This window comes from Euprymna scolopes, chromosome 5 (assembly GCF_053919585.1).
Source record: "Euprymna scolopes isolate OS-2025 chromosome 5, ASM5391958v1, whole genome shotgun sequence".
Classification (NCBI taxonomy): Eukaryota; Metazoa; Mollusca; class Cephalopoda; order Sepiida; family Sepiolidae; genus Euprymna; species Euprymna scolopes.
Genome location: NC_136486.1, coordinates 38394473 through 38417250, shown reverse-complemented (window position 1 = coordinate 38417250; position 22778 = coordinate 38394473). Strand labels below are relative to the sequence as shown.

At 34.4% G+C, this 22778-nt stretch overlaps 1 protein-coding gene across 5 annotated transcripts in view; it reads right to left on the bottom strand.

The window, feature by feature from the left end:
• Positions 1–22778, bottom strand: part of LOC145276782 (transcriptional activator Myb-like) — a 133778-nt gene that overhangs the window by 64846 nt on the left and 46154 nt on the right. For 2 of the 5 annotated variants that reach the window (XM_080128061.1, XM_080128065.1), the window contains exon 2: positions 5137–5263. In XM_080128061.1, coding sequence (XP_079984187.1) covers positions 5137–5263 — 127 coding nt within the window. The other 3 variants (XM_080128066.1, XM_080128062.1, XM_080128063.1) reach the window with 3 other exon arrangements.

Below are 22778 nucleotides of genomic sequence, written 5' to 3'. Positions count from 1 at the left end.
AGAAGTACTTTATAGCATCTGCATGAATATCCAAAAGAAAAAAAAAGTTACCATACGAGTTTCATTATTTTGTTTTTTATCGCATATTAATGCACATGTGAAAAATTCCAAATTTTGATAAAATCCCATAAAAGGCTTGAATCCAGGATTCCTTGAGTCAAAAAACCTACCTGGTTGAATTTTCAGGATCACATTATGTTCCAAATTGAAAATATTCAAGAAAATGCAATCATTAAAATGTTGCTTATGCAATGTCTGGTTAGATTTATGAGAAAATGAAAAATGTTCTAAATCTGAAACCGTTTGGAGTTAAATGCTCAAATTTTTAGGATTTTTTTATTTTTTACTAGCAAGGCCAGCCACCCGGCATTGCTTGGGATCATATAAGACAATAAGAAAAATTTTCAACATACCTGTTATTCTTAGAATAGAGGAAGTTGTTATGTCTATGTATCATTTGGCATCTTGAGCAAAAGACTATTTTACCTACCCTAGGACGGGTATTACACAACATATGTATGGAATAATTGAACTGTATGATGAAAAATATTTCCTTACCTAGGGCAGGTAATGTACAACACATATTTAAAATTATTTACATAACTTTCTGTTGTACTAAATTTTCAGTATGCCACAAGTAAAAGTTTGTTTGTTTTAACATCAGAGTGCTATAGTAAAGAAGCACTGGATTTTTTATATAAATGTTATACTACTTGAATATTTTATGATTTTCGATTTTGATAATTTATGTACGTCACAGATAAGAATTTCTTTGTTTTTCATATGGGTACTTCACTGTACAAGTACCTTATTTCCTGGGTAAGATACTGTAGAAGTACCATTTTTTCTAATGTAAAAACGAAAGAACTCAATACTTTTAAGTAATTTTCTCTTGTGCTAAATTTTCTGTGCGTCTAGAGTAAGAATGTGTTTGTTTTTCACCTGGGTGCTATAGTGAAGAAGCACCTTATTTCTTATTTAAAAGTCATGCTATTCGAATATTTAACGTCATTTTCTGTTTTAATAACTTTTATGCACGTCACAGGTAGGATTTTCTTTGTTTTTTCATATGAGTACTATACTGCACAAGTACCTTGTTTCTTGGGTAGAATAATGTACAAGTACCTTATTTCTAATATATAGATTAAACTACTCAATGATTTTACAGTTTTCTGTTGTGCAAACTTTTCCGTATGTCATAGGTCAGAGTTTGTTTTTATATTAGAGTGCTATATTAAAGAAGCACCTTATTTCTTATAGAAATGTCATACTATTTGAATATATTACATAATTTTAAGTTTGGATTACTTTTATGTACGTCATAGGTAAGATTTCCTTTGTTTTTCATATGGGTACTATACTGTACAATTACCTTATTTCTGGGGTAGGATACTGTACAAGTACTTTTTTTCTAATTTAAAAATTAAAGAACTCTATGCATTTATGTAGTTTTCTGTTGTGCTAAATTTTCTGTATGCCAGGGGTAAGAATTAATTTGTTTTTTTTTTTATCTGGGTGCTGTCGTGAAGAAGCACCTTATTTCTCATGCAAGTCATATACTACTCGGATATTAAACATGATTTTTGGTTTTAATAACTTTTATGCATGTCACAGATCATATTGTCTTTGTTTTTTCATATGAGTACTATACCACACAAGTATCTTATTACTTTGATAGAATTTCTTGTACATATAAACACATTAAAAAGTAAGTGATCACTGTATGCGATTTTTGGAATATGACATCAATACAAATATACAAACATATAATACATTAAATTTATAATGATCAGGATCACATTATGTTCCAAATTGAAAATATTCCAGAAAACGTAATCATTAAAATGTTGCTTATGCAATGTCTGGTTAAATTTATGAGAAAATGAAAAATGTTCTAAATCTGAAACTGTTTGAAGTTAAATGCTCAATTATTTTTATGTTTTATTTTCTGTGGTGCAAGTAATGAGAAAATTTGTGGATGCGAGTTGCAAACCCCAGATGATTTGACATGAAATTACATTTTCTATCTAAATACAAGATGCTTTCTTTACCCATACTTTTTACGAAACATTATGATGGGTGAATCCAAAGACTTTCTTTTATATAAATTCTCGATTGACAGCATAAGAAATTATGAGATTGGCATTTAGCAACAGAGCAACGATCAGAGTCAATAAAATAGTTGATTGTTATCCATACATTTTACACTTATTTATTACAAGTATTAGTTTTAAAACCATATGTTATGTAAAAAATAAAAAAAATTGTTGGATCACACCAGAGATGTTAAACTATTTATTTCACATTCTACTTTTTCCTCTTAAAGTATTCATTTTCATAAAATTACGATTATCACAGTAAAACATACTTTCTTTACATTCTACATATTTTTTTGCAAAAAAAAAAAAATAAATAAATAAAAAACAAAAACAAAAAACAAACAAAAAACAATCTCCACCTGCTGTTACATCCACCTAACAGCAGTAGTTTCACTGTTAGTCACCATGATGACTAAAATTGTTGCAGTGACTTACTTGGATCTATACTAAAAAATTGTGAGTTAAGCATTACAACTTGCTATGAATGAGCATTCTTATTATTTTTTAAAATAGGCTTTCAATAAATTATTTCTTTAAATAAATTCCATACGTGGAAATAGAAGTAACAGTCACAGAAAACCATCATATCAAGTACTATTACCTATATTCTAAAGAGGCTGCTCTCCTTAACAATAACAAAAAGTCTTTCCAACCACCCATATCCATGACAAATAACACCCCACCTGAGAATTCTTCCTTCAAACTCTTCGGCTTAACATTCATCGACAATATGAACTGGAACAAATATATTGAGGACATTGCAAAGGCTGCTGCAAAGAAGATAGGTACCTTGTATCATGCTAGAAGACTACTCACACCTGAGAGTATCCTGTACCTCTACAAAGCCGCTATTCGCCCATGCATAATGTATTGTCGCCACATTTGGGCTGGTGCATATATCACTAGTCTCTCCCTCTTGGATAGGGTCCCAAAAAAGTTTTCAATCTAACAGATCCCACTTGTCAACTAAGCTCCAACCCCTCTTCCATCGCCACAATGTTGCATCCCTGTGCCTATTTTACAAGTATTTTAATGGAATGTGCTCTAATGAACTCGTTGCCCCCTCAACATACATATCTGACAAACCTGCTTAGCAACAAAATCACACACCTTCACTGTTGAGGTCCCTAAATGCCAGAAAGCTTTCTACTCTAATAGTTTCTTATCTCGAACAGCTAGAATTTGGAATTCCCTTCCTGCTACCCTGATTGTACCGATATGCAGAAGTTTACATAACAAGCTCAAAAGAATTAGTCTAAAGTAGAGTACAATGGCTAAAATATCAGTTAAGACATGGCTTTCAAGAAAACTTGCCTTAAAAGGTTAGGCTTAAGTGTGTACAATGTATGTCTTTCCTCTCATCCGTTACTAACTGGCTGTATTATTTCTGCTGGGAACAATGTAACAGAAGTTCAGTTCCTACTGTCTTCATTTCTTTGGAAGCGAAAGTTCTAAGTTTGCAGATAAGTCTGTATACAATGTCTGTGTGAGAGGGACTTTGGGATGCCTTAATCTGACAAGTTGTTAACATAGTGAGAGAGTGGCCTTCCTTAATCAAACCTTGACAGGGAAGTCTGCATAAGAACTCTGCAATCAAGAACCCCATTCCCAAATTTAATCCTTGATCGAGGACTATCACAGATATTATCTAAAATGCAGTTCTTCACCAAGTGCCGAGTCGTACTCAGAAAGCAATCTAGATCCAGAGACTTCTCAGTTTAGAAATTAACTATAAAGGGATTTAGTGGAAAGATTTGCTTCAGATCTTCCCGGGGAGCAGTTGAGATGGTGGAGGAAGGAAATCTGTTCTGAATGCAGTTGAGCACTGAGTTTGGATTATTTCAACAATTCTGAATATTCTTTACCATCGTAATAGTGATCTTGAGTGGAGAGTTATTCTTGTGCTAGAAAAATGATCAAAGAAGGATGTCAAAAGAAACAAATATTTTAAAGAAAAAAATTTATCCAAATGTAGTTGTCTCAAGCCAAAACTGACAGCATCAATCCAGTCAGAGACGCTTTGAACTGCAAAGAATTTCTGTATAAAAAAGCAAAGAAATGGTATCATTAATTTAGTCAAGATCAGCAGAGCTTAGTTCCCTTCACGTGTTCAAATGAAAAATTGTGACTGAAAATTCAAAGAGATTTAATATTTTTTATTAAAGCGATTCTGGTACCTGATTAGTTCATTCTTATCCTTGCCTAGTTATAACTCTAATTGTTCAATTCTTTGTGTTCATACTCTATTATTGTGCCAAAAATATTGCAACAGTTTGGAATTCTATTCAAACTTAATGAATGTGTGATTGTCCTCACTGTGGCAGATCCGAGGAAAAAATGGCTAAGCACACCTTGAACTGTATCAAACTTCAGCCATTTTGGAAGTATGCCAACAGTGTGACAGCTCATATAAATCCCAAGCAGATGTTTACATTGGATGTTCTACATGTGACTGACATGTAACACACGTCACCACAGAAGAGAAAGAAATACATTTTTTGCAATCTTGACCGTCTTAAGTATGGTGATGTTGATAGAATTTCAGAAGGTAGAATCTTTTTTGATCAAAATCTCATTTAATTCTTGAAGCACCAACTTAAGATTAAAATTAGGTGTGATAGAGATTTCATTCCTGGGAATGCAACTTAGTGAGAATAAGTTGAAAGCTTGTGTTTACAAAAGTAAATAAGAGTAAAATTTTTACTTTAAATTTCTTGCTCTTAATTTAAGTTTATTTGAAATTATTATGCATGCCTACTTATAACTTTTGTAAAACCTCACAAAATCAAAAACCAATAATCCAAATTTAATTTAATTGCTAAATGAAGGAAAATAGCAATAAAAATTGTTTTAATTAGGTTAATTACTTTCCATACAGTAATATTCAATATTAAATAGAAATTAAACAAAAAATGAGGAAGGAAAAATATGAATTAAAAAAAAACTTGTAACAAAATGTTACTTTTTTTATTTCATATGTTGTAATGGAGTATTTTCAAGGTTATGAAAGACAAAAAAAAGAAAATTAAAGACATACCTCCTCTTTACTCCAACGACCTTTGTTTGTCAATTTATTAACCGAATGGAAGGCCACATTGTAATCATGATCAAAGGCATCGTCAGCCTCATCTTCACTGTTACATAACGGCCAGATATCATTGCCCCTAAAAAAGACAATTTAAGTTTCGTTTTTGATACATTTTCTTTGAGATAATGGGATTTTGGAGAGAGAGAGAGAGAGAGAGAGAGAGAGAGAGAGAGAGAGAGAGAGAGAGAGAGAGAGAGAGAGTGAGAGAGAGAGAGAGAGCGAGCGAGAAGGTAAAAAAATGATAGCATTAACATGTATCCCAATTCTATATTAAATTGATCAATGGCATGGACAAAAAGACATAAACAATACCTAAAAATCATATCTGAAAAAAGAAAAAAAAAAAAAAAAAAAAAAAAATTACATTTTTCATACAAATTTTGCTCCCAGAGAAATATTTACAAAAAAAGTATATTAAGTTGGTTTCAATAATTTTTAAATAGAAAAAGTAGGCTTTAAATATCAATGTCATTGCAATGAAAACTCGACTTTATATGTGTGTGTGTGTGTGTGTGTGTGTGTGTGTGTGTGTGTGTGTGCGCGCGCACAAGATAAAGAGAGAATGTGTGAGAGTGTGTGTATGCATACTGCAATATAAGAAAACCTCAGTTTGGTATTTGAGTGCATGATAAAACCTACAAGAAGAGATGACCTTCTGCAGTCTTAGCTTAAGGAATATTAGTGTAACACATGTAGCAGTTATTGTAAACATTATTTTCGGACCACAGTGACAACTACTTTTATGCAAAGCATTTTCACACTTAAATCTTTGTGCACAGGTATTGTTTGAAAAACAAGATTTTATGATTTTCTTAACACAGTGGAAATGGTTGAACACAAGTTTTCAGCAATCATACATATTATGCTATTTTATGTTAATGTTTTTGCAAGTAATACCATTAAAACAAAACATGTATCTCATATACACAAAGTGAAAACCGAGTTGCACAGTGCGACACATTTTTCCCTTGGTGATAATCTTTAATCCCCAGTTCTGTGCACCAAATAAATCTTATTTAAAGAATACCTTTTTTTCATAATATATAGTGTTATTATGTATTATGCTACTTTGCTTTTTTTTGTCGGTGTTAATGTTTGAATAAGTAATATCATTAAACAAAGAATTTATTTAGTTTATGGGGCTTGGGATAAACAATGAATACCACAAAGTGAAAAATCAGACTTATATCAAGAGTTATTTGTACAATTTTGGCTTTCTCTAGATGTACTGAGTCATTAGTGAAGTGATTTAAAACAACATCCATGTTAGGTGATTTCTATTCTGAAGCACAGGTTTGGACCATGTAAGAGTAATTTTTTTTTTCACTTTGTGACATGCATCGTTTATCCCCAGCCCTGCAGACTAAATAAATCCTTTGTTTAATGACACTACCCATTAAAAACGTTTGCATAAAATAGTATGTGTAAGCACTCACTTCTCTTAAACTAAAGAAATAAATGAATAAAAATATATCTTGAAACCATTTCCCCTCATCCATCATCAGATATAGTGATAACATACATATCATTCCTGTTATGCAGAGAGAGAGAGAGAGAGAGAGAGAGAGAGAGAGAGAGAGAGAGAGAGAGAGAATTTGAAGAAAACCTTTTTGGGATTATTTGCCTTAAAAGTAACTGTGAGAAAACTATTTACTTCAAACCATAAACACTTCAAGAGTAGGACATTAACACAAAAGGAGTGTTCATCATAGAAGCAGGATGTTTTGTTCAGCATTTCTTTAAAATAAGGATGGTTCCAGAAAAAGTATCTAAGCAATTTTCACAAACCAACAAATCTGAGAAAAAAATAAGTTTTTTTTCCTCTCCAAAATATTCAAAGTTCAACATTTTTAACAGTTTTTTTTTTTTTTTTTTAATTCAATTTTCACCCCAAACAAGGCAGAGTGCCACTTTGAAGTACTATCGGGGACATAAGTCTCAGGGATATTATGAAGGGAGATGAGTAGCAAAATGTCTGTTCACATTACATTTGAACTTCTGCATGTCAGCACAGTTGGGAAAGCAGAATCCCAGGAGGGAGTTCCAAAGTTTAGTAGTTCTGGGGCAGAAGCTATTGGAGTAGAAGGCTTTTTTACACTTAGGGATCTCTATAGTGAATGAGTGAGATTTAGCTGCTTGTCAAGTTTATCGGAGATATTCATGTTGAAGGAGTACAAGTGCTTGTAGTTCGTCAGAGCATTCACCATTAAAGTACTTGTAGAACAGGCAGAGGGATGCAACATTTCGTCGATGGGACAGAGGCTAAAGCCTAGATGACAGTTCAGGACCTATCAAGTTAATGACTCTTTTGAACTTTGTCAAGAGAGACAAGTAGCAGATACACCAGCCCAAATATAACAACAATACTTCATACATGAGCGAATGGTGGCTGTATAGAGGTACAGAATACTTTCAGGCATAAGTAGTTTTCTAGCACCGTAGAGTGAGCCTACCTTCTTCGCAGCAGCCTTGGCAATGCTCTCAATGTATCTATTCCAGTTCATGTTCCCTGTAAACGTTAGGCCAAGGAGTTTAAAGGAAATACTTTCGGATGATGTGTTCTTACCATTGCTATTGGTGGTAAAGAATGCTGTACGCATTCATTATAATTATGGGTTCATGGAAAGTAGTTTTAATTTTGTTTATTTATTAGATATTGTTGCTCTGGAGTCTTACTTTCATTTGTCTCCCACTACTCACGAAATTTTGTTTTTGAAAGTGGTTCAGTAATTAAATATTAATTGAACCAAAATGTTACTATAAAATTATTGAACACTAGCAGGCTGACCCATGTTTCTTGGTCGTAAAATATTAAAATATTTTATTTTAATTACTGCAGATTTCTTATTTACTATGAACAAATACCGTAGGTATTAAAAGTAACGTTAAATTCCTCTTATATATAAAAAAAAGAAAGAAACAGAGACATGTGCATGCGAGCATTATGCTTTTGCTAAACAGTTCACTTCTTGTAAATAAAAAAATTGAAAAAATACTCGAATTGAGATCAAAATCAAAATGTTGACAGTGAGTCAAGTACAATAACCATTAGGTCAGCTTACCACAATCTTTAAAAAGTGTTTTTAAACCTACTAATTCTTAACATAAGGAAGCTGTCATGTGAACGATTTGCACATGTGCATCTGTGAAACAGTTGACAAACAGATAAAAATCTGATGACCCCCCCCCCCACTCAATTTTGACTCCTTGGCAGCTCTTTTTTCTGGATGAAAACTGACTAAAATTTTTTACACATATGAATACTCTATATACCAAATTTCAAATATGTAGATCAAAAATTAGTTGAGTATATAGATTTAGATTGTCCTCTCTCTCTCTCTCTCACACACACACACACACACACACACACACACACACACACACACACACACACACACACACACACACACACACACACACACACACACACACATTTTTACTTTTATAGATATATAGATAAATAGCTTCCAAAACTTTCAATCTTTTAATACATGGGGATTTGCTACGAACTTTAAAACTAGGAATAACCTCCAATATTTCAAATGCTCACAAATTCTTTTCTAAATTTCAATGAGTGACTAAGTAATTCATTCCAATTTTCCAATTATTAACAAACAATTAAGATGGCAAATTTGTTTACGAATAAGCTGGATTTAATTTTGTTTTTAAAATAGGATTAAAAAAAATTTGTTTCAATAAATATATAATTAATAGTAAAATACAAAATCAAGTCACGTAGAAGTAAAAAATACATGCACAATAATCTAATAATTTTAATATAGAAATTTGTATTCCTTTTAATTGAATACTAGCAGGGTGTCTAGCATTGCCCGAGTGTTTGGAGGTGTGTGTTGAGAAAAAAAAAAGTGTTAGTATGTAGGCAGGCTCGAACCTGTCTTGCAATGTGTCAAAAAAAAATTTTAAAAAATTAAAAAAAAATCTTTGCTATTGCGTCCATCGCCAAACCGGGAGTGGCAAGGGTTTAAATTAAAGCTAGTCAATCAAAAACAGGAGATGACTTTCGAAAATATCGGCGAAAAAAGCGACCCCTCTTTGTAGAAAAGGGTTAAGGGTGAAGGAATAATTGTTTTTAACTAATTTTTCGATATTTGTCGTCCGAAGGGGCAACTTAAAAATGATACAGATCTCGTGAAAATCCGTCGCCTGTCGAAAGTTTTAGACATACATGCATACATACATTTAAACAAACAGGTGAGATTTATATAATACACTAGCGGGGTGCCCAGCGTTGCCCAGGGGTTTAGAGGTGTGTGTGTTAGGGGAGTGGGGGTAGATCAAAACAAAATGGGCATTTAAACATCATAAAATAAAAAACAAAATGGGCGAAGTAATAACCCCGTTTAAAATAAAATTTAAAAAAAAACGTTACCTGGATGTTTGGAGGTGTAAAAGAAAAAAAAAAATTTGGTAGGGAGGTAGACTCGAACCTGAAGCCTTGAGAGTAAGGCAGAAAAAACAGTCTGACACGTTACCTCGACGCTAAAGACAGAGAACTGACGAAATTAAATGTTTAAAAAAACAGCCGGTGGTTAAACTAACATCAACGTTTTCTAGGTCAAACGTCACACCATAGTCGTAGTAGAAAAGGAAAAATGAAAGGAATAATTTTTTTTTTGCTACCCTTCCCTGTAGAAAAGCGAATCGTTGAAGGTGAAAGAATTAATGTTTTTAGCCAATTTTTTAATATTTGTCGTCCGAAGGTTCGAGCTCCAAAATGATACCGATCTGGCGAAAATCTGTCACCTGTGTGGAAAATTTTTGTGAGATATACAAACACACACTTTGGCTTTTATATATATACTAGCAGGGGGGTACTCGACGTTGTCCGGGTGTTTCGAGGTGTGTGTGCTCAGGCGGGGTGGGGTGAGGGGGTGTTAATCAAAACATAAGAATAAGTGAAGTAAATATTTAAAAAAAAAAACAAAAAAAAAACTAATGTAAAAATGAGAAAAACATAAAAAGAAAACGCGAAACAGAAAAACGAACGTTAAAACTTTGTTAAAAAATCTGAAAAAAAAAAAAAAAAAAAAAATGTGAAAAATGGCTTAAATAACCCTGTTTCAATATTAAAATTTAAAAACAAAATAAGACATCTCACACCATGATTCGAACCCAAAACCTTTAGATAATGAGGCTGCCCTCTAAGCAACTGAGCTAAGACAACATTGACGAAATTGTGTCGGTTTTTTTAATATTTAAAGTAAATCATTTTCCGACGTTGTATGACGCATGCGTAGAAGCGAACTTGTCATGAGAGGACAGTTTTTGCTACACCGTCCCTGTAGAAAACTGATGATTTAAGGGTGAAGAAATTAATGTTTTTGGCCAATTTTTCGATATTTGTCGGGCGAAGGTTGGAACTTTAAAATGATACCTATCTGGCAAAAATCCGTGACCCGTGTCGAAAGTTTTTGCGAGACATACAAATACAAATTGGTAGGCAAGTAAGAAGGCTCGAACACGAACCCTTGAGGCAAAGTTGGTAATTAAAGTATGAAAAAAAAAAAAGGTGCAACGTTAACCAGTAATTTTATTTATTACGGGAACGCTTTTTAATTTTTCTTTTTGTTTCCCCAAGATGTTGGGAGGAAAACAGCTCCCCATAAAAAGGGGATTGTCCAAATTGAATAGCAATTGTCTGATATAAGGAAAACTCCACATTGATCAAATCTGATTGCTTTCGGACATTTCCGTTGATCGGAAAAATACAGCTAGAATTAGTGTCGCTTTTATTATACGAAAAAGCCTAATCCATATGCGGCGAGCGAAAAATGTTGAATATTTATCTTTTCAAAGTCGAGCAAATTAAATAGGCAGGCGACCTCCGTTGTTAACTCGTAGATATTATCATTTAGGCATGATAAAAAGTTTTAAGAAGTTGTGAGCCGACTGATCGCTTCTCGGAAAAAAGCCTTTTACAGACATACACAAAAAGGAAACATACATACATACATTTTCGCTTCTATATTTATAGATAGATAGCGAAGGTGCCCAGCGTTGGCCGGGTGTTTGAAGGTATGAAAGAAAAAAAAAAGTTTTGGTAGGAAGGTAGGCTCGAACCCGAAGCCTTGACATGAAGGTGGAAAAGAAAAGGAAAAAAAAAACCGTGACATCTCGGCCACGAGGGGAGAGAAAGTGAAGACTGTTAATTTAAGGTTTATAAAGCAGGGCTCTACATTGCAAGTGAAGCAGTCGCATTTGCAAGTGATTTTTTCAAAGTGGCGACTAGAAATAATGCAACACTTATCTTTTGGCGTTTGTATTTCTTTCACTGACAATCTTCCAAAGCTCACAATTGAGTGAAAAATATCTTAACTTTTTTTTTTTTTAATAAAACAAACAAAAGTTTAATAGAACAATATACTCTTCTTTTTAACGAAGACTGTTTAAAAAAAACATCTGAAGAAATTTGAATGTTTATAACAACATAATATCAACATAAAATTTGTTGTATGTTTAGAATTACACTTACTAAAAAAATACAGGAAAAAATTTTATTATTATGTACATAATCGTCACAGAACGAGGTCATATTTCAAAAACCACGAGGGTTTGGCTAGTAACTTTTCTATTTGGCTAGTTAACGAAAATATTTAGTTGTCAAAGTTCAACTAAAGATAAATTTGTCCATAGAGCCCTGTAAAGTGAAATTGACAGGTGTGCGAATTTAACGATAATGAGGTCAAACAGTTTAGTTTTTCTTTCCCTAACTTTGGCTGTTTGTTTCCTCAAGATAAAAAATGTGGGTGTCCATTTCAAAAGCAAATGTCTGATATGACGGTTTTTGCTGCCGCATTGATCAAAGCCGATTTTCTTTATGGATGTCCCTGCCAAGAGTGCCAGGGAACTGATGGTACGGATTTTCAGTTTGCTTTTTTTATACCGAAAAGAGAAACGAAGACGTGGCGATCGAAAAAAATCTCAAAAATAGTGCGTAAAAGCCGGGCAAATTAAAGATAGCCGCAACCTCGTAGATATTATTATTTAGACGGTATATAACAAGTTGTGATCTGACCAAGTGTGTCCCCCAAAAAAGCGGTTGCCGGACATCACACACATTTTACCTTTTATATTTATAGATAACAAATACTTTTACATTCCTGTATACATGTGTACATTAGTACTCCCCCCCCCCCTGTCTAAGGGCGGATGACTGTTGTTGGATGCCGAGCATGACATTTATTTCTGTATGTACCAAGGATGTAACAAAACGTTATTTGTTTGCCAAATTTTCTAGGCTTTTAATAGCTTCCAACTCTAGAATAGTGTGTAAGTATGATTTTTTTTTTTTTAATCCATTACATTTTCCCATAAGCCAAATGGTGATTTACAATAAAAGTTACGATTTTCATAACTCATGGATTTTATATGGAAAAAGTTCAGTCTTCAGAATTTGATCAAAATATTGCAAAAGATTTTTTTTTTATCATACTCAAATGAGAAATGCTTTCGATTTCCTTGGAAAACTTTTGCTCAATATTTTAAAATACTGGAAATCGGTTCTTTATATTCCAGTACAGACTGATCAGTTTCTTCTGCCATGAGAAAGTTGCTCGAATCCAATAAATTAAGACGTTTTCAACCAACTCTATTAAAACAATCTTCATAATGGCAAGCAATATGGATTTCATCCTGCAAGATCTGCAGCTAATGTGCTTACTATATCACACGGAATCAGTGAATCTATTGATGGGAGAGGGATGCCTTTGATATATAAAAGGCCTTCGATAAGTTTTGGCACAAAAATTGGGTCCACAAACTTGTTAGCTAGAGAGTATCTGGAATTGTCCTCTCAACCATCAAATCCTTTCTCTCTGATAAGTCTATAAAAATATTTGTTTACAAGCATCAATACCAGCATACACTAAGGATCCATTCTAGGCTCAACTCCTCTTTCTGATCTTCATGAATGAACTTCAAATCATTCGTTGACATCTATGTGGACAACTATTTATGGCAGCACTTCATAGAGCATCGAAGATAAAGATTTTTCTGACTCTCTCCAGACTTGGAGCACATGGTGCAAGAGAGAGAGGTAGCTTGTCAATTTTAACACCTCTAAGGCCAAGCTTCTTTCTTCACCACTAATGCACGAATCTTCACTTCTCCTTAGTTAAATTGAATGACTCTTTGAGGAAACCCCTACTTTAATAAACTCCAAAGATTTTCATGCCAAACGTGAAGTGGATAACTTACATGAAATCTATTGTTAAAGATGCAGTTAAAAAAATAGTTGGGTCATTCTATTACTCTAGAAAGTATTCAACTTTTATTTCTAGAGAATCTCATTTATGGAACAAGGGACAAGTCTGCTTCTAACTAACTACAGCTTGGTTTTCTTTAAATCTAATATGAAGAAATACTTATCGAGCTGTCCTCTTATAAAATCAAGTTCTCTAAAGTTATCTTTTACATATTCCACTCACTTTTTCAAATCCTTGTGACTATGTTTATCTTCCAACCAACAATTTTTTTAACCTGTATCCTCGAGTGACTCTCCAGTAAAAATAATGATTTTAGATTAATAGTCACCCTTAAACCAAATTTTTTACTTCCATTATATTTGAACACTTAACTGTGCACAAAGACCTTTGTAAAAACAAACAATGATATGAAATTGGTAGCTTAATTAATCAACAAATTATGACTGTTCAAAGTTTGCTGGAAATCCAAAATGCAGACTTCAAACATGCAAAAAAAAAAATAATAATTGCTAACGTAATCGGCATTATACTTTTTGAGTTCTGTTTTCAACAAAGTGGATGGATCGCTGGTGACAACTAAAATAAAGTCTTTTCTGATTAATGTTTCCTTAATGTTTTCCATTTTTTCATATAATTGAAAATGAAAGTTTTTTTCTTTAAGAAAATAACCAAACGAATTTGTTTTTAAGAATAGTTTTGTGTAATAAAGTGTTATAATATATTGTATTTGTAACAATTTTTTCTACAAAAAATAAAATGTGAAAATATATTTTAAAAGTAGACTATATAAAAAGCAATTTTTACTTATACTTAAATGAACCAAATACTTATGTAAAAAAAATTTAAGAAAATATTTTTTATAACACTTATTTTTAAAAAGAAAATTTTGAAAAAAAAAAAAAAAAAAAAAAAAAAAAAAAAAAAATTTGGTTGATTATGATGCATTTGAGTATTTATAAAAATACAAACATTTCAAAGTAAATACCTTACATTTTCAATTATAAGAAACTAGTTGTATCTGGCCATGCTTTACTGTGGCTTAGTTTGTTTAAATAGAAATACACTTAAAAAGAAAAAAAAAATGTACCGTAAATTTACTGAATGAATAATATATATATCTCACAAAAACTTGCATTCTGTAATGTTTATATACATTTATTATTTTTATGCAATTGTTTTAACAACAAAAGTTGCGTTTTGTCTTTAAACACATGCATGCACGGACTATAATAAGAACCATTAGCGACGCATGTTTTTTTTTTGTTTATGCTCTCAATACTTGTGGATACATAATATTTTTAGACTTGTCTACAGCAAACGCCCAGCAAATTATGAACTGCTGCCGCCGCCACACACACACAAACAAACAAACAGTAATGACCTAAGCATGAAACGAACTTGTAGCTGTGTGAAGTAATATGCCTTTTAGTGATGCCATATTGTAATTTTAGTAAACGCTTGTTTATGACGCGTAGAATTGGATTCCGGAATATGAGAATTATCAGAGCTCAGCCAATCAGAATGGACAGAGTTTAGTGAGGAAGCCATTATCATTTATGAATCAGAAACTGCATAGATTATGTTAGGTCTATGTATTTATTAGCCAGTTATGAGTAATGAAAGCACTATATTACTATATTTTAGAACTTTATATACTCCCTAGATTGTAATATCTATGATTTACGAATCAAGATCGTCTATCTTTTATTTGAGCGACTTTTACAAAATTCATGCTATTCCGTTCTATTGCGTGTTTGTTTGTTTTTTTTTCGTATAAAAGCGAAACTAACCGAAAGTAAAGCTGTCAGCAGCCTTTCATGGTGGGACGTTTTGAAAGTAATTAGCTTTGATCAATGTGGCGAAAACCTTTCATATCAGACAATTAATATTCATTTGAGAGTTCCCCTTTTTTCAGGGGAGCTTGGTTTCCCCAATATCGTGGGGAAACAAATAAATGAAACGGCGTAGAGCTGGCCTTCAGTGAACATTCATTTCTGCACCTGCTAGCAAGTCAACTTTTTGATTGACATTGCTAAATTTGAACACTTTTCACTTCCTATGGCTTCATAGCATAGCAGTAAGATGTCACATTTTCTTTCGCTTTCTTTTCTGCCTTTGCTTCATGGGTCCGAGCCTACCTGACTACTAACTTTTTTTTCTTTTACACTTTGAAACACCTGGGCAACACTGGATACCCCCGCTAGTCTATATATATAAAAGGCAAAACGGCTGCGCGCATTTTTGTATGTCCAGTAAAAGCTTTGTTCACAAGGGTTGGGGGGGGGGGGGATGGGTTGGATACTATATTTTAAAGTTGGAATATTTACAATTTGCGAACGGTTTTCATCTCTACAGTTATTTTGAGAGTTTAACCCTCCCCCCCAAAAAAACTGGTTTTCAATGTTTGTCTTTTTCGTATAAATAAAGCGAAACTGAATTGAATCAAATCAGCTAGCTGGCCTTCGTAGCTGGCACATCTTAAAGACAATCAGCTTTGATCAATGTGGGGAATACCCTTCACATCAGACAATTGCTATTCATTTGAGAGCTCCCCCTTTTTTCTTTGGGGGGGGGGAGCTTGGTTTCCCCAACACCATGGGGAAATAAATAAATGAAACAGCGGAAAACTGAACAGGTTTTCAGCCAATGTTTATTTCTGCACCTGCGTATTCACTTAGCAAGTCAACTTTTTAATTGCCATCGCTAAATTTGAACGCTTTTCACTTCCTATGGCTTCGTAGCAGTAAGATGTAACGTTTTCTTTCACTTTCTTTTCCGCCTTCGGGTTCGAGCCTCCCTATTAACACTTTTTTTTTTCTTTTACACCTCCAAACACCCAGGCAACGCTGGGTAACCCCGCTAGTCTATAATAGAAATCTCACCTGTCAGTTTAAATGTGTGTATGTATCTATGTCTCCCAAAAACTTTGGACAGAGACAACGGATTTTCATAAGATCAGTATCATTTTGAAGCTCGACCTTTCAGATGACAAATATCGAAAAATTGGCCAAAAACATTAATTCCTTCACCCTCGACTGGGCACTTTCCTATAAAGAGGGGTAATTTTTTCGCAGATATTTTTGAAAGTCATTGCCTCTTTTCGATTGTTTAGCCTTAATTTAAACCTACATCACTTCCGGTTTGGTGATGGGTGCAACAGTTAACGCGTCACATTTTTTTTTTTCACTTTCTTTTCCTCCTTCGCGATACCGGTTCAAGCCTGCCTGCCTGCCTACTACCACTTTTTGGGTTTTTTTTTTGCTCTCACAAAACAACCACCAACAACTTTCCTCACTCTCTATCTGTGCCAAAAACTAAACAAAAATTCCATGAACAGAGTTTCTTTGCTAGAACTGTCCGTCTATGGAACACAATACTATTTGTCTGCTTCTTGGCTGACTATAACATGATTGTCTTCGAGTTTGAGTTGTCCATTTAGATAATCTAGCTCTACCCAAGTTCCACCATGACTGATCTAGTCTCACCATCTACCTAACACTTAGCTCTTATCCTCCTTGAGTGGTCTATGGACTTTAAAAAGTAATGACAAAAAAAAAAAAAAAAAAAAAAATCGCCCACATCAAATTTGACGCTCTCCTCCCAAAAATTTATATCACCCCTGAAAAAATAAAAACAATAATGATAGTACATTTATAAAGAGAAAATTCAATCTTGCTAATCTTCAAAATTTACCAAAATAACTCTAAAATAAGTGACATATTATAAATTGAAATCGAAAGGAATTTAATTATATTTAGGCATTTTTACACTCTAAACTAGGTTAGTTTGTGATATTTTCTTCTATTATATAAATCTCACCTGTCTGTTAGTGTGTATGTATGTATGTATGTATGTATGTATGTATGTATGTATGTATGTATGTATGTATGTTTGTATGTCTGCCAAAAACTTTCGGATTTACCTCCATGTCGGAAATGAATTTGGAAAGAAATCCACCACTCTATAATAAAGTCAATAGAAGTGTTTTTTTTTTTTTTTAAATCATCAGAAATTACTGACATAATTCTATGAATATTTTAGTACTATGTCTAGATAAATAGCAAGTGTGAACACTGATGAAGCATAATCTTTTTTTCCAAAATTTTGTATTGCTGGTGAATCAACCATGTATAAACCGTGGCATATGTCATGCTGTAGTGATGTCTTTGATTGTTCGGTTAAATAAAATGTTATTTTTTATTGTTTCCCTCTTCAGGCCCATTCTAAAACATTAAATATATATATATAAAAAAATAAATAATTTTTTTCACAAGTAGTTCCTAGTGGCTTGTATATCCCCATCAGGGAAGATGACAACATAAGGTTTTTGCAGTTCTTACAGGGAGGTGTTGATATCCTACATACAGCACCTGGTATTCCCAAATGATCAACCATCTGGTACTGACCAGGCTCGATGTTGTTTAACTTTAGTGATATAATAAGAACTGATGTATTAACATTATGCTGTATATAGATAACATGGTATTATGAGTTATGTGGAAAAGGACATTAGATTCCTTATTTAATCCCGAGCAATATCAAGTCTTCCTGCTACTTTTATTATATATTCTGTGAGATTGTAGATATTTGTATTGATTAAGGTTAAAAAAAAAAAAAAAAACCGTTCCCAAAGTCATAATAAATACCATTTTTTTTAAATTCCAGTCTAAAAAGGTATTCAACTTTTACATAACATTTCTGTATGATTAATGTTAGATAAATTATTAGATCTTTTGCCTGCACAAAAAAGAAGAAAAAAAGATTATTTTCTTTCCTTTCATATCTTTTTGTTGAGCATTATCAACAACTTGAATAACTTTGCAAAAGATAGTTTATCAGCAAAATGTCTCCATACAAGCTATTTAGTTTGACCTCTAAATCAATCTTGTTATCTTAACAGAGAAAACCCACCCCATGACCTCTACAATGTGTACAGGTAATTTTTTTTTTCAGCATTTTACATAAGCTGAAAAAACTAAAAAAAAATAAATAAATAAAACCTGCATAATCTCATACTAAATTAGAACCAATGGCTTTTAATGTTGTGGCTAAGTAAGCAATCATAAGTTCAACTTTACCTTATCAGTGATAAGGCTTGCTGCAGTGCATTATTTCTGACCACTAAAAGATTAAAAAATTCCTTTGAACATTCTGGTTTCTAAGTATAAAATCTACATCTACTGACATAACTTTTTAGAACTATTTCTTTATATATTACAAGAACCTATGGACCGTATTGGCTGAAATTATGTACTCTATAAATAACATGTAATGGCATTCACCAGAGGGAGATTGAGCTAACAAGGAGAATTCATCACATCAAGCACCCAAGCGGTCTACCCACACCTATCAGCAAGCAAGTCCTTGACACACTCCAGCAGGGGCCAGCTACCAATGCCATGTCCATCTTCACTGTTTTAATTCAATCTTTTTACAAGGTCACCATTTGCCCATGCATGGACAATTATTAGCACACCTGGGCTGGTGCATCTACCAGTAGTCTCACTCCTAGACAGAGTTAAAAGTCTTAAATTTAATAGGTCCCACACTGATAGCTAAGCTCCAACCTCAGTCCCATTAACATATTCCTGTGCCTGCTTTGCAAGTACTTGAATCGAATGTGTTCTAATGAACTCTTAGCACTTGTAACCCCTCAAGGTACATACTCTTGACTAACCTGACAAACAGCAAGATCCTACCACTTCACTTTTTAGGTCCCTAGATGCCGGAACACCTTCTATTCTAATAGTTTCTTCCCTTGAACTGCAAGACTTTGGAATTCCCTCCTTGTTTCCTGCTTCCCTAACGGTACTAACCGACATAAGTTTAAATGTACTGTAAACAGACATCTTGCCATTCAACTCCCCACAGTCCCGTTAAACATGATCCAAAATAGTAACCTTTTATGTTCAAGTAACCTTATTTAGGGTGAAAAGTATTTTAAAAAAAGTTGGTAGTCTTTGTGCTTTCTCCAGCCACCAACGGGTGCAATTGAGGCCATCAACTTGTGGATGAATTTCTCCTCAGAACATCAAAGAATGTTTCAGACTAGCAAAGTTTTAATAAGGCCAGTTTGGAACTTGGTCAGAATAGCAAACGTGTAGGATGCGTCATAGACAGTACAGCCATAGACGTTGAATGTATGAAGATCTTTTTAGTGCAGGGCCCAGGTCATGCAGTATTATACATATTAATGCTTAGTATATCCTGAATTTTGTTGAGATTTTCACCTCTTGTCAAGACAACAACCCATTTTCGAAGCAGCAGAAGGCTGTACGATAGATACAGATCTATAGATAACAATTAAAAAAAAAAAATTTATTTTATTTTTGCTGGGAATGGAGCATCTTTCCGAATACCAGACATTCATCTACTATCTCATACATTCCAACCGAGAGATCTTTTTGTAAGATTTTAGCCATTCCTGTAAGAAAATTGTATCTCTCTTGCACTTAATTCACCAGGTATATTTGCCAGGTAGTTTTTTTAATTTATTTTTCACAAGTTCAGTTGCTCCTATAATTATTGGAATGATGGTGATCTTCCTAAGATTCCAGTTTCTTTTCATGTTGTACATAAGACCTAGGTATTTTATTATCTTTTCCTTCTCAGCTCTGTTGAATGCAGCATCATTGGGAACACTAACTTCTACTAAGGTTGCTTATTTTTTCTTCAATAGCTCTGTTTTCTAGGTAAGTAGCTGTAGAAATTGCATAGTCGTAGAAGTCTTATGACTTATTTCCAACTGTTCTTTCTAGCATATGCTGACAGGACTTGCTACTACATTCGGTTAAATCGAGTTGCAATTGTATTATCTAATGTCGCTTTAAAGAAATGCACAGATTCAAATGACAGACAACCTTAACAATTAAACACTTGACTCAAATTCCTGAAATTTTAAAAGCCTAAACTGAAACCTAAGAAATTTTACACTTCTATCACAAGATTAATAAAATTGTGTGACCACTTCTAAGTGTTTATATCTTACTTCTATGCGACTTAAATGTTTTTATTATTTTTATATTTACTAATAATCTAAAAAATGCAATAGCATAAAATAAACTATTTTTTTAAAGTCCTAATTAAAAACTAATTACAAAACTAAATCAGAAAAGCAAGAACTAATTTGTAACCCTTCGAAGTTTCAAAGTTATTTGAAAGCAATTAAACTGTTAAATAAAAATTTAAATTAGCTTTAAAATTACTAACAAATCTTTATGTACTAAAAAGACTGAAAATTTAACATCAAATAATTTTATAAATAGATGAAAACATTACGTTAACAAAATTAATTTTAAATTGGAATTTGTAAGTTTAACAAGCCAATGCAATGCAAGTTCTTTTTTATATTTATTTATTTAAAATCAACATAGTTTCAGCCAAATACTTTATCCGCATGTATAAAAATAGTTTGTTGTTTTCCTTTTACCTTCCTCATAGTATACTGTCACTATAAAAATAAACTGATCTTCAATAGTGATCTTTTCCAATGTTCTAATTAGCAGATTGTGGTGGCTCACGCGAAATGAATTAGATACCTCCTTGATTGAGATTGTCGGACTGACTTCCTCATCTTGTTTGTTAACATCACAACGTTTCGGACGTTTTGCCCTCCGGCCTTCATCAGGTATTTTGTATCGAACTGGGGAACCGTTTGTTAGGAGTCTCGAACACAACCCTTTATTATTATTATGGGGGTACAGTGTTCGGACTCCAGCTAGGCTCTGGGACATAGTTGCTGATTCTCTGTTTTGAAGGTTACTTTTTCACTGCCTTCGTTCAGGATTGAACTCAGCACCTTTGGGTAACTGTAAACTTTGATACAACGTCTAGGACCACTCGGCCATATGTCACTAGGACACGGTACCCCCGTAATAATAATAAAGGGTTGGGTTCGAGACTCCTAACAAACGGTTCCCCAGTTCGATACAAAACACTTGATGAAGGCCGGAGGGCAAAACGGCCGAAACGTTGTGATGTTAACAAACAAGATGAGGAAGTCAGTCCGACAATCTCAAAGAGAAAGAGAGAGAGAGGATTGAGTGTGCGAGAGAGAAAGAGAGAGAGGATTGAGTGTGCGAGAGAGAAAGAGAGAGAGGATTGAGTGTGCGAGAGAGAGAGGGAGAGAGAGAGAGGATTGAGTGTGTGTGCGAGAGAGTGCGAGAGAGAGAGGATTGAGTGTGTGCGAGAGAGAGAGAGGATTGAGTGTGTGTGCGAGAGAGAGAGAGGATTGAGTGTGTGTGCGAGAGAGAGAGAGGATTGAGTGTGTGTGCGAGAGAGAGAGAGGATTGAGTGTGTGTGCGAGAGAGAGAGAGGATTGAGTGTGTGTGCGAGAGAGAGAGAGGATTGAGTGTGTGTGCGAGAGAGAGAGAGGATTGAGTGTGTGTGCGAGAGAGAGAGAGGATTGAGTGTGTGTGCGAGAGAGAGAGGATTGAGTGTGTGTGCGAGAGAGAGAGAGGATTGAGTGTGTGTGCGAGAGAGAGAGAGGATTGAGTGTGTGTGCGAGAGAGAGAGAGGATTGAGTGTGTGTGCGAGAGAGAGAGAGGATTGAGTGTGTGTGCGAGAGAGAGAGAGGATTTAGTGTGTGTGCGAGAGAGAGAGAGGATTGAGTGTGCGAGAGAGAGAGAGGATTGAGTGTGCGAGAGAGAGAGAGGATTGAGTGTGCGAGAGAGAGAGAGGATTGAGTGTGCGAGAGAGAGAGAGGATTGAGTGTGCGAGAGAGAGAGAGAGGATTGAGTGTGCGAGAGAGAGAGAGGATTGAGTGTGCGAGAGAGAGAGAGGATTGAGTGTGTGTGCGAGAGAGAGAGAGGATTGAGTGTGTGTGCGAGAGAGAGAGAGGATTTAGTGTGTGTGCGAGAGAGAGAGAGGATTGAGTGTGCAGGAGAGAGAGGATTGAGTGTGCGAGAGAGAGAGAGGATTGAGTGTGCGAGAGAGAGAGAGGATTGAGTGTGCGAGAGAGAGAGAGGATTGAGTGTGCGAGAGAGAGAGAGGATTGAGTGTGCGAGAGAGAGAGAGGATTGAGTGTGCGAGAGAGAGAGAGGATTGAGTGTGCGAGAGAGAGAGAGGATTGAGTGTGCGCGAGAGAGAGAGGATTGAGTGTGCGAGAGAGAGAGAGGATTGAGTGTGCGAGAGAGAGAGAGAGGATTGAGTGTGCGAGAGAGAGAGAGAGAGGATTGAGTGTGCGAGAGAGAGAGAGAGAGGATTGAGTGTGCGAGAGAGAGAGAGAGAGGATTGAGTGTGCGAGAGAGAGAGAGAGAGGATTGAGTGTGCGAGAGAGAGAGAGAGAGGATTGAGTGTGCGAGAGAGAGAGAGAGAGAGGATTGAGTGTGCGAGAGAGAGAGAGAGAGAGGATTGAGTGTGCGAGAG